At 38.5% G+C, this 13,149-nt stretch overlaps 1 protein-coding gene across 11 annotated transcripts in view; it reads left to right on the top strand.

The window, feature by feature from the left end:
• MSH4 (MUTS-like protein 4) overlaps window positions 1–7,177 on the top strand; it is a 33,638-nt gene extending 26,461 nt beyond the window's left edge. For 5 of the 11 annotated variants that reach the window (XM_088723840.2, XM_088723839.2, XM_039126550.3 and 2 more), the window contains 5 exons: window positions 4,515–4,567; window positions 4,657–4,755; window positions 5,195–5,309; window positions 5,384–5,506; window positions 5,890–7,177. In XM_088723840.2, coding sequence (XP_088579966.2) covers window positions 4,515–4,567; window positions 4,657–4,755; window positions 5,195–5,309; window positions 5,384–5,506; window positions 5,890–6,060 — 561 coding nt within the window. In that variant the 3' untranslated portion in view covers window positions 6,061–7,177. Of the gene's footprint in view, window positions 1–4,514; window positions 4,568–4,656; window positions 4,863–5,194; window positions 5,310–5,383; window positions 5,507–5,889 lie in introns of those variants that run through there. The other 6 variants (XM_039126551.3, XR_005511930.3, XR_015988207.2 and 3 more) reach the window with 6 other exon arrangements.
• Window positions 7,178–13,149: the final 5,972 nt, after the last annotated feature.

Raw genomic sequence — 13,149 nt, forward strand, 5'->3', positions numbered from 1 at the left:
ATTAGGAACCAGCCAGAATGGGCTGGAACTTGCGCACCCAGTGCAAAGCTTCCGGTTCGCACCAAGCCGGACCGGTTTCGAACCGCCCCCCCTCTCCCTCCGTTTTCTCTTTCTTTTGTTTTAAAGGCTGATTAGGAAGGCCCGAGAAGTTTCTCAGGCGAGGGAGGGAGTGGAGGACATGAGACCACCTTTTATAAGACATAACTGTAGTTGCAAGATGGTGGTCTTCGATTCACCGATGAGTTTCAGTTTACGCATGCTACACAGGATAGGGACCACGGTGCACAATCTGGTAAAGCTCGTAAGGATATGATTGCATATAGGAGACAGGCTCCTCGAGGTCATTCAGGAGGACACGATGCAGCTGCAAATGACCTTGCATGTAGAATAGGATCCATAGACGTATCAGGTTCTGAGTCATATATTGAATTCTATCATCCACAGCCACAAGTAGCCTATGATCCATACTGATACGGATATAGATATGGTGTGTCTAAGGCATCAACTTTCGGTGGCTACTATTCTACACAACGCGAAGCATTTTACAGATTGGATTTTGCTACGGTATATTCGAACGGGCCCATCTACAGTCGTATTATCAGCCAGAGGACACCTCTCAGAGCCAGAGTTTCAGCGAGAGTTCCGAGAGTTCTTATAACTCAAAGCGCGTTTCTTATGAGATGAACATACAAGACTATAACGACGCTGGGTTAGAGGAGTGGGTTGATGTGCCTCTTGACATGCTAATGATCCAGATATCTACGAGAGACATTGCCACTCGACGAAAATTTAGATATCGATATGTATGTTGTATTTTAAAAATATATAATTGATTGTATTATTTTTTATTTTTTACTTCACTAGTTGATTTTAGGATGCTTCATATTGCTTCTTGTAGCATGCAACATCTCACTAATCATTTTATATTTTGGATTACTTTAAAACAACAAGATGCATCGTTTAGGTTACACCGGGCTAATAGAATCATCAAAAAACATCAAAAAGTATCAAATTATACTTAAAATTATTGAAAAAGTTAAAAAAAAATTGATAACTAATTAATCAAACATGAAAAACTTTTAAAAAAAAATTGGGTATGTAGATACCGTGTGTCGGTACGGTAACGTACCGACTCGCCCGTTGACTGATACGGGTCCCGGTACTAGTTCGGCGGACCTTGCAATATATCCTTTGTTCTTTAAAATTGACTCATGTAAATGCATAGATGTTGTGTGGATTTTCCTCGTAGCATTCTCAAAATTTTTGTTTACCTAAACAACAACATGCTTTATCGTTATAGTATTATAACCTAGAAGCCAATTATATTCTATGTTATCTGGGCACTTGTGTTTAGCTTCCAAACATACATACATGCATACATATATAAGTTGGACTATGCTCCCCTCGGTAAGAGAGTGTATCTACTCCTTTCCAATTCCAAAAATCAATAATGGGCGTCCAAATTAAAGATTCACGCAATTGATCATTATCCGTACCACTATAAATGCCTAAAGCCAGAAATTATATATTTTGGTGTTCTCTAACTTATGCATCAAGTGAGTGCTAATTTGAATGGTTAAAATATTATAAGGCCATGTTTTGCTATGATCTAAGTATTAATATATATATATATATATATATATATATATATATATATGTACGTACATATGTATGTATGTATGTATGTATACATATATATACTTGTATATGTATCACACATATATATGTATATGTATATGTATATATACTTGTATATGTATATATATATATATATATATATATATATATATATATATGGCAGCTAATTAGTTTCCTAGGAGCAACCAGCTTGATTGTTCCTTGGCCAAAATGACACAAATTGCCTCTCAAAAAGCTGAGAGAACTTGGATACTCTTGGTCATTTGAAAAAGCTGATCTGCATTTAAAGCTTCATTAGATTTTCTTTAGGGTGACGTCATCTTTTAAAATTTCATGAGATAAAGATGGAATTTATTCACTCTCACACTTCCTTCCATCTCTCCTTTCCTCCACTTATTTCCTTTTTCCTCCTTTCTCCATCACATTTGTTCCCTCTTTCTTTCATCTTCCCATCACCATGGCACTCTCTCTTTTATATATTGTCTTTCTTTTTCATGGCATCCTTCTCCCTTATCCATCCTCCTATTAGCGCACACCTTTCTCTAATTCGCTCTTATGCAAGCTTAGCTACATGGTATGTGCCACCATAGGTAGCTTGCAATATTGAGTGATCCTGATAATTTTAGTTAGCATTCCTTTATTGCTTATTTGCATTTGAAGATTGTGGCTCCATGTTGACTACTCTAAGTCCTTTGTAACTGGTATTGGTGTGGTGAGATACCAGCCATAGATATCCATCTATTTATTCAAATGTTTTTTGTTAGACTTCCATCTCTTTCCTCCCACCTGTTCACAATAGTCTCTTCCCACCTTCCACCCAGCTCCTTGTCCAGGGAGAAGTGATAGCAAGTGGAAGGATGAGGAAGAATGGTGGAGTGATCTGTGATGGGATGAGGGTGAGGTAGTGAACAATGGGAGGAAGGTTAGACGTTGGATATGACAAGATATGGGAAGAGTATGAGGGGAAAGTGGAGGGAGGTGATCTGTCATAGGTGAAGGTTGAGTTGGTGGGCAGTTGGTGGATAGACTGGTGATGATGGACGGTAGAAGAAAGGGGTGGTGGAAGGGGAAGGGTGTGGGGGTGGAGAGAGAGAAGGGGGTGCGGAGGGACCACATTCTCATGATATTTTCATAATCTCATGAGATAATAGATATTATAAAATGACCAAAATTATCCCACCCTGATTGCTTTAGAAGGGCATTTCTTATCTCGTCAAGAGAACAGCCAAGGTCTGTTCCTAGGCAACTAATTAGCAGCCCCATATGTATGTAAATAAATACATATATACATACATATGTACCTTACATATATATGTGTGTGTATATGAATCAAATACACATCAGAGATCAGACACTTGGTTTCTTATCAATTTTTTTTGGTTTCAGCTTTTAGAAACTGGTAGAGGTGGACTTTTATAAGTTCCAACAATGAGGTTGACTGACTATAATAATATTAAAAGTCAGTTTTTGTTCGTTCTAGAGATTGGCAAAGAATATAAGCATTACAATATCTTTTCAAAAATGTTATTTTTCTAAAATTCTTAAGCTACTTAAAAGGCTTGAATGACAAATATGTATATTGGAGGACTTTGATAAATTAGATCTTTTCGCTTTCTTTTATATAATACTAAACCTTGCATGTGTGATTCATGTGAGAGCTTGTATCCCAAGGGGTGCTGGGGTTGCGCTTATGGAGATAAAAAGGAGTTGTGTCATCATGATCTCTCATAAGAATAAGGATTAGTTGGGGGGGGGATCTGGGAAATGACAAAAAAAGTGGAGTCGAACACTCAGAGCAGAGTCAAAATCCGGAGCATTTGCATTATATAGTATACTTAAATATATATTATAGTCAAGATTAATTTTGCCTATGTACCTCAGTGTCTCCTTTTTCCCTCTTCTAGAGGCAAACAGTTGGACACATGTCCGAATGGGACTGTTGTGTTTGTGTCTATGCAATGTATATTGTAACTATAAAAGTTTATATTTGCTAGGTTATTGGAAGTTGATGTATTGCATACTCAAAAGTTGATTTGTATATTTCTTTGCTAAGGGTATGTTTGGTATTGCTTCTATTTTCTTTGTCCAAAAATCAAAGAAGAAAATTGAACTAGATTGAGTAGACATGTATGATGAAATCAAGGTTTGCCGTACTGATACCAGACCCCGTACCGGTGCCACACTATCATAGTGTCAGTACAGTATGGTATGCGGTACGCCACCGGTACTGGTATCGGATCGGTATGGTACAGTACGTTTGGTACTGTCCAGTATGGTACGGTGCAACATACTATGGATGAAACCCTTATATTTTTTAAATTGTTTGCAAAAACTTTGGAACTTTTGGTAGTAAATTATTTCTTTTTAGAAAAGTGAAAAAAAATGCAAGGAACGGCAGAAGTTTTGCAAATGGTATCTTCAACCTCAATCTCCATGTGGTACTTTGCAAATTTTTGGGAGAAAAAGAAATCCATAACAAGACCGAAAAGGCCCTAAATAAGTGAAGGAATGTGCAGCTGCTGCACAAGTTTATCCTAATAAACTAAGTACTTTTCCTGTCCACTATGTCGCTTTCTATCAAATAAAAGATAAAAATTAGATACTCTAATGTGGCATATGAAGACAGCAAGTAATTGGAAATACTAGCACCATAAATCAACTTCTGTGCTCATTTTTGATCCCGAGTCACTTCTGGTATTGGTGCTTTACTGTTTGCTGTAGCAGCAATCAACACAAGTATGTTTATTGGTTTCCTTGGTCAGCAGTGATTGAAATGTTATATTTGACTTGCATTTAACTCTTGATTTGCTGATGATATACTCTATATATTGGAAATACAAAGAACATTTTGCTTATCAGATAACTATGATCTGCAGTTTATGACCGAAATGAAAGAGACAGCTTTCCTCATGCAAAACGTTTCTCCCAAGTATAATCTTTTTATTAATTGGAATCTGATTAAATATGCCACAGTTGTTGGTACTATTTCTGTCTGATAGTCTTTAATTTTGAATTTAGGAGCCTGATAGTTATGGATGAACTTGGAAGGGCTACTTCATCCTCTGATGGATTTGCAATTGCATGGAGCTGTTGTGAACATTTGTTGTCTCTGAAGGCGTAATTACTTTCACTCTATGCTTTAATGCTGATGCCTTAAATGAGCTATAGAGTTCAGACTTCTGAAGACATATTTTGAAGAAACAAAGCAGACAATAAATTAAGACGTAGAGTACCTCTTGCATAGTTATCTATTTATCTTCTCTATCCATTTATTGGATAAAGATGTGCATAGTTTGCATATCAGTAACTGCCACCTATTGGCCTTAATGTGATCTCTTTGTTATATTGGTTAATTTTAAGTACCTTGTCCCTTCTTGTTTACTCCCACCCTTGCTTGCATTTAAGTAGGGCCTGGTGACATTGCTTAGTGTGGACCTCTATTTTACCTAATTTTTCCTCATCATCTTCATTCATAAGTTAGTTAGTCCTTGCTTGGATTTTTATCCTAAGCTCTGCCTTGCTTGGTTTCTTGACTCATGTAACTCTTCTTCATCAGCTACACTATATTTGCTACACATATGGAAGACCTGTCTGAACTGGCAACCATTTATCCAAATGTGAAGATTCTCCATTTTGAAGTTGACTTGAGGAATGACCGCCTAGATTTCAAGGTTGTTTCTTTGGCAGTTAAGGCATCATCTTGTGGGCTCCACTTTGTGTACTAACTTTTCTGATTAATTATCAGTTTTGTCTCAAAGATGGGCCACGACATGTGTCGCACTATGGTCTTTTATTGGCTGGAGTTGCAGGTCTACCAAGCTCTGTGATTGAGGCGGCAAGGAATATCACTGCAAGGATCACAGAAGAGGTAACAAGCCAATCATCTGCACCATTGCAGGTTAAATTATCATCTTATGGCCTTGCATATTTGCAAAGAAAGGAGACTCATGCCTCCATATTAGCTTCTGTATGATCCATCATTGTCCAAAGAGAACTGATGCCTTTCACCAGTTGGGTAACCTCATCCAAACTTTGTCCTGCTTGAATCATTCTAACAATGCAGAAGCAGGCTTATATCCAAAGTTAAACATCACTAAATTGTAACGGTGTTGGGCCAACAATTATGACAATGACAGATCTTGCTTTTTGTGTAGCATATGGTCCACGATGCTGCTACGGGTGGACTGCATAATGCTCCTGCATAACTCTGGAACATGATGTAATATTAGGTTTTTCATGTTTATTTTGTAGGAAGTGAAGAGGATGGACATCAACTGTGAGGAACACCATTCCATTCAAATGGTATACAGGTTTGCACAAAAACTAATTTGCTTGAAGTATTCAAACCAAGGAGAGGATTATATTCGGCAAGCTCTACAGAATCTCAAGGAGAGCTACAAAGATGGCAGGTTAATATGTTGATTAAAAGTAATGAGTTGCTGTATGTGCATCAGTCAACTTTGTTACAGGTTATATAGATAAATCCTCAATTTTCAGCATTACAAACCTTGTGATAATCTAATGATTAGACTTTTTCCCTTTCCTCATTTATCAATAAACTGGACTAAATAGCTAGTGATCATCTTCTAGAAAGACTTCACAGACAGGCTGTTTCCGATTCTATCAGAGTCTGTCTGACGTAAGATGAATAAGAATTTTACATCTCGAAATTGTGGGGAGTTCTATCAGCAGCCTGAGGTCTTCAGAGAAGAAATGATCAGTACTTGGGAGGGTCATCATTCTCATCCTCTTTATTCTGTCTATCAACAAATTTTGGTCAGTCAAAAAAATATGACCCAATATGAGAACTTTTCCTATCATTAGTACATCTCAAGAATTTTCTTGGTGCGTGATCGACTATATTGCAGATGAAAACTCTCCCTTCCTGTCGTGTGTCTTCATTGGATTCATTTCAAGACCAGTATAAGAAGATTTGTTTTTTTTTTTTTTTATCAAGCTTCAAAAATAAGGTAAAACTTGGTGCATATATTGCAACCTGAACACCAGCAAACTGCCTAAAATAGTAAAAAGAAAAAGGTAACTCTCTTGGGTTGTTTGAATAATCTTCCATTATTTCCTTCTATCTTATGTAGAAAATTTAGATACGAGAACCAAATATATCTTTATTGTGATATATAAATTATAAATCAATAAAATACTTGAATGATTTTATTTTGTTATCATGTCATTATGGCGAAATTGTTGATGTATCTAATCTTAAAAATCTTATTAGCTTTTTTAATTGGATCTAAAGGCCACAGTCCTCGATTCCCTTCCTTGTTTCAACGGACCCTTCACTACAGGAGAGCAAGCTCAAAAGAAACTTGAATTGTCGACGGTACTGCGTCTTGTGCGGGTTGGAGCTTTAATTGATGGAATGTCTATTTATCTCGTCCCTTAGCAAATCTAATGAGGAACAGTTTTTGTTGGGCTTCCTACTAGTGTTTTGGGTTAGCTCTATGAGCGGGCCATGCCAAACTACTAGTTATTGGGCATGGCCCTTGCTAATAGGATATAACGCGCAAGTTAAAACAGGGATTTTCTTGGATTGAAGTTCCAGGGACAAGGAACTTGTTTTTCTTCATTTATTTTCATCTACAAAAGTTTTAATACTTCCAGAAGGTTGAAGTTTCTCTTATTGAGGATGTGTCTACTTTGTACGTCAGAAGCTTGTTGATGCATCTTCTTGTAGAGGTTCTCTTGTGTTCTTGGAATTTTCTTGCTGTTGTGGACCTCCGGTACTCTTTATTTCATTGATTATTGGATTTCCAATTGGTGCCCCATAGTTTTTCCTTTTTTTAAAGAGTTTTTCATGTAAATTGTTGGTGTTTCTAATCTCTTGGTTACTTGGTTTTGCTACTTCCATGGAGTGATTAGTTGTTGCATTGGGTTTGTAAATATTATCTGTAGCTTGCCTAGGAGAGGAAGGGAACACTTCTTAACAGTTTTGCTTGGCATCTTGGACCTTCCTATTTCTATAACAGATATTTGGAGGGATAAGAAATCCTAAAAAGTGAATTCTCTGTGAGGTTTGGCATGGAGGCATTGAACATTTTTATTGAGACGAACTTTAGAATTTGAACCAAGTCCCAGATGGTTAAGTTATTGATAGCATCGATTTCTTAGTGAAGGAATGGGCTTCTATTATCTCAGAAGAAACAGAGAAAGTTGAAGGCTGTCCTTGAGATACATTTTTTTAGTTTGTATCTTGTTGCCGTTGTACTCTTTCTTGGTTTGCTTGGGCTAAGTAGTTTTAGCTTGTTGGTAAAGATAAAATAAATTTCTTTACTTGTTCGGCATGATTGTATTAGTTGTGAATTGTAATTCTGCTTTGCAGATTTTATGTATAAAACCGAGGCAACTAATTTTACCGTATCAAGATTTTCCCTTACCATTAAAACTCAAGGATAAGATTTGATACTATGGGAAATGATATCAATTAGAACTTAATAAAGTCATTGATTTCAAACATAAGTGGTCTTTATGCTTCATAATAAAAATTACATATACAATAACTAATACATAAAGGTGGAGAATTGAAAAAAAGAAATGCATCTGCGTGTGCATGGGTACATACATACAAGGGGTATATCAAGTTATTCATATTTAGAAGTTGATCTTAAATATATTGTTTACAAATCTAGTATGATATTGCGAGAGAAAAATTAACAATGTATCAGACAAAAGATATATTGAATGTAGAATTATATAGATACCAATATTGTATTATAAACTAATTGTTGAATGTTTATTATGATATCTAAAATTCTAAAACTATATAATGCAAAATAAAAATGTTTTTGATGTTTGAAACATAACGAATTGCTATAAATACTGCCGAATTGAAAACGACAAATGGAAGTTGAATTCATCATTTCTTTAGCAGACAATGTTGACAAATGGATAATGAAGAGTAATATTTTTTTGAGAGAAAGATCAGACACGGCGCCTAATTGATTGAATATTATTAGTAATACAATTTAACCATTTCTAAATTATGACTTGTGAAGACAAGTTGGTATCATGTCTTTGCGGCTGGGGACTGATTGCATTGGCAAGACATGGTGCTAAAATTTAGATAAAGCTAAAACTGGGGTGATTAAGATCGAATGGAGTAGTATACGATATATTGTACATTTGTATAGGATTGGGGTTGTGTCCGGGGTGACGCTTCCTCATGCTCTCTATTTAGGCTAGGTTCGGGTTTCGTGGCCCCAACCCAGGTCTCTGCCCAAGGGAACCAAATTCTGGGTCGTCCTACAACCTGACCGAGGACGCCCTTCCAGGTCCGATGAACCACGCAAAAAATTATGGCGATCCTTGTGATCGACATCGAGACAGATGTCAGCACATAGGTTGGCCCTCGTCACGGGGCTGTTTGTAAAGCATTCATAAATTGATGGGTCCATTGCTGTGGACAGACCCAAGTACAAACATGTGAACAAGGTGGGGACACGCACAATGGAGGTGTGGAGAAAATATCTTCTCGAACACAGACAAAGTTACGCATCAGATCACCACCGTTAAGGCACATGCATAACGCTTCGCCTTTGTCTCAATGTTACGTTAAGCCACGAACTCTACATCGTCCACCTCGAAAACAGAGGGATCTCGTGCCCACGTGCTTAGTAGCAACTCTACATATTTGGCGTCCCAACACTATGCCCCCCATTTCTAAGACGAGCAAGAGCCTTGTATTTCCAAGTATCCAAGCATGCCACTATTTCCAAGATCCAAATGATCGGAGGCGATATGGACCGTCCCATTCCGGCATGGAGTCTTCCAAGTTTGGCTGAGTAAACTTTAGAGTCAAAGGCTAACCTCAACCCCGCCAAAAGCCAGACAGACCTTGGCCCCGCCAAAGGCTAGAGCTGATCTCAGCCCGTCAAAGGCCAACCCGACCTCCACCAGAGGCCAGAGCCGACCACGCCAAGCACACATCGTGGCCTCTAAACCTCCTCGACCTCGCCCGCAGTCGAACCTTTGCGCACGCCCACGCCTACACAAGTGGCCGAACATCCCAGCCTGGCCAGCTCCTTGCTTGCTGGCCACGCCATGACGCGCCAACCAAGAGCCATACCCTATCACACCTGCCAAGGGTCACATCCCACCGCATCTGCCACCACGCTATCTCCAGCTATTGGCCAACCGATCACATCTCAGCTCGAGATTTCAGGTAACGGCCATCACCATCATCCTATAAAAAGGGGGTAGGAAAAGGCCCTTGATAAGCTTTTACAGGCATTCTTAAGCTCCTAGAAGCTTGACAAGCCATTACCAGCTATTTTGAGCTACAAGAGGCCATGAAAGGCACTCAAAAAGCTTCCCTTTCCACAAAAAGGTCCGGCTAACTTAGCCATTGGAAGATCTTCATCGGAATCCTCAGCCAAGGCTTTGAGTAGGTACTCCGGAGCGCAGGAGGTGGCCCTCTTTCTCCGCTCCGACCGGTACTTCTCAGGGGAACCCCAAAGCACCGAAGATGGCCCACTATCTCCATCCTCGGCCGGCGTCTCCTCGGATCCCTTCTGGCGTGGTCATCGTCAGGCCAGATTTCAACCACAACACAGACTCTCACCTCTCGCCCCTTAAACAGGTTGGCTACGTCTGCCTGTGGAGCAAGTCTACAGCATGGATAGGGTAAGACGAGCATAAAATGGATAGAGATTAGCCTCTCCTAAGTCCCAACTCTTAAAAAATTAATAAGTAAACAAAATAAAAACTCAACCAAAAGATGTTCATCTGAATTTGCTTATATCAGCTACTTTTAGTCGCTGGTGCTCACCGACAGCAGCGAGCAATTGCACCTTTGACTACTTGAGTGAGGCACGTGGAACAGCAAGTGCTGGGGATCCATAGAAACGGGAGCTTCACCGATGCACACTCTTGGGTATTTGGTTTATTTGCTGTATCAACACACACTCTTGGATGAGTGGTTTACATAATAGAATAGATACAACTTTACTCAGAAATAGTAGACTAGATACAGCACTAGCATGCCCCCTTACGCAGTAAATTGTCAGATGGAAATAAAAATAAGACAAATGAAAGGCTTATGGTTTGACACTACCTGTAAGGACAAAAAAAGAAGAAAGAATTTTGCCAACTCTTTTTCGTCAGGGACAAATATAGCCCTTGAATCACAACTTCCTGCAGCAACTTGTGCCATTTGAATTAGTCAAGATTAAAACTATGAAATGTATAGCTAGCAGGGCTCTAGATAGAAGAGCTAATATATGGATGCCCATACAACAATCCGAAAAAGATCCTTCTTAACTAGACAACTGAGGACCCCATCTTGATATTCCAAGCCATTTGATATGATTTGCTATCCACGCTACTTATTATTAAAAAATTATATAATTTAGAGATTTCTAATCTATACATCATTTATATATTGAGGGGCAAAAATGGACGGTTTAAATGATATGAAAGGATATTCCAAGGGGCCACAGCTTTCAAGCCTAAAAAGGTGACAAAGAAAAATATTTTTGAAAATATATAAATATATATATATACACACAATTAATAAACCATGTTAGATGAGTAAGATATAGCATTAACATGTACATCATTTTTTTCAATACTTAATCTTTACAAATACAAGGGATTGTTTGGTCGCTTGTGAGTTTTCTTAAAAGGAGATAATACATGGAATTCTATGTAAAACAAGGAAAGATTTATATTTTATTAAATTAATTTATCAGACTTTATGATCCACTGAATTTGGCAAAACAAGATTGGAAAGCTAGTCCATCTTAATTTGCTGTAATATCCATTCATTTTAATTTTTAATGAATGTGTTTTACTACAATTTGTTAACTAAAACAGTGTTTGAATGTCTTGAGAATATAATGAATTATCTATTTACTTGCCAAGAAGCTTGTTCTAAAAACTTAATGAACGTGAAAGTTAAAATGTTATTTTGTTTCTAAAGACAAACTCTTGGGAGACCGGTGCCAATCAGTTGCTACTTGATAGGATTCGTTACAATCCTCAAAAAAACAGATCGGGAAGCAGTAGGCCTAAGCACAGCCTATCCAATCCGAGTTTAGATTCATGTCTTTTAGGGGATTATTCTAACGGCCGTCGAATCCAATATTTTATTTTTCCGTATCTGATATTTCGTTGAGGATTCCGCTGGTGCTTAGGATTCGCGTGATCATGTCCCTTTTTTAGTATGGCTCTCATTAAATCCAATTTCATGAGATGAGATGGGGAAAAAAATCCCGAAAGTCTTTCTGCTGCGAGGATTCTACCGGTGCTCAGGGTTTTCTTTTTCAATTTAAAAAAAAAATCTCATTACGTCAAATTTTATGAGAAAAGAAAGGAAGAAACCCGGAGAAGCTTTCCATGCCTTTTCTTTTCCTTTCCTTATCACATATTTTGCCAAAGATTTTACCAGAACTTAATCTGCAATCGAGACTTTTGAGGATTTGTGTTTGAAATTGACTCAATTTTGTTTAAGAAAAAGAAAAATTAGCACTATTAAACCGAATGGATAGGAAAAAGATTCACCTCTCCTTACGAAATTGGGTTTTGGTCTTTGGCCTCCCTTGCTGCATCTTCCTCCGCTACGTTCTCCGTCCGTTATTTTATCCTTTCCGATGGGATATGCTGATATTGGAACCTATGCTCCACCCATCAATTGCAAGAGAGCACCAAGCATTTTCATACTTTATTTTAGTCAACATCTCTATAATATCAAAAAAAAATCGTATAGGTTTTGAATCACTAAACTTTCTGACTTGTGATTTTCAGATACGTACGAAATTATGCATGCAACATACGCATAAAAAGATCATGTCTGGCAATAGATCATAGATGTAGGCATTTTCAAAGTAGATGCGACAAACAGATTAATTCTTCAATGATTTCGGTTTTGACTTGTACCCTGTTAATCCATCCAACCGAGCTCGCTCTCCTCTCCCCATGAGAAAAGACGTACAGCGCCTAGATTGCCAGATAATAATGATAGGCCTTCAAAAGTTCACTAGTTGTTTTCCCAAATATCCACCACATGACCTCGCACTCGTCCGGCCCAACACCAACTAAAAGCATTCGAGTACTCCCCAAACCCCATCCATCCATCCCCACTCTCTCATCAGACCCATTGTCCTCGCACTGCAGTTTATTAATTAAGTAGGCTTGTGGATAATCGACATGTAACCCCTGGAAATGATTACCAGATAAGAAGCTCTCCAGTACGAATTAATTAATGACGAAACCCTAACACCACCACAGCTCATGCATGCACGCGGTACTCTACCAACCAGCTGCCCCCATTTGCCATCGACCTCCCGACCTCATATTAGTTAGCTTTCTGGACGAACCTCCCACTCCATTCTCTGGACTCCCATGCACCACGTATATCAACCACTCCAGTTCCGGTCACCTGCCCGATCGAGCTGCCCAAACCACTCTGACCCCATTAGCTACAAATCTCCAAACACCAAACATCGCAGCAGGCGCCTCTCCATCCGACATGACATGCTACCCCACCCCGTACCTCTC

This window comes from Phoenix dactylifera, chromosome 6, assembly GCF_051530095.1.
Source record: "Phoenix dactylifera cultivar Ajwa chromosome 6, Ajwa_hap1_PhDact_Kaust_v1.1, whole genome shotgun sequence".
Taxonomy (NCBI): domain Eukaryota; kingdom Viridiplantae; phylum Streptophyta; class Magnoliopsida; order Arecales; family Arecaceae; genus Phoenix; species Phoenix dactylifera.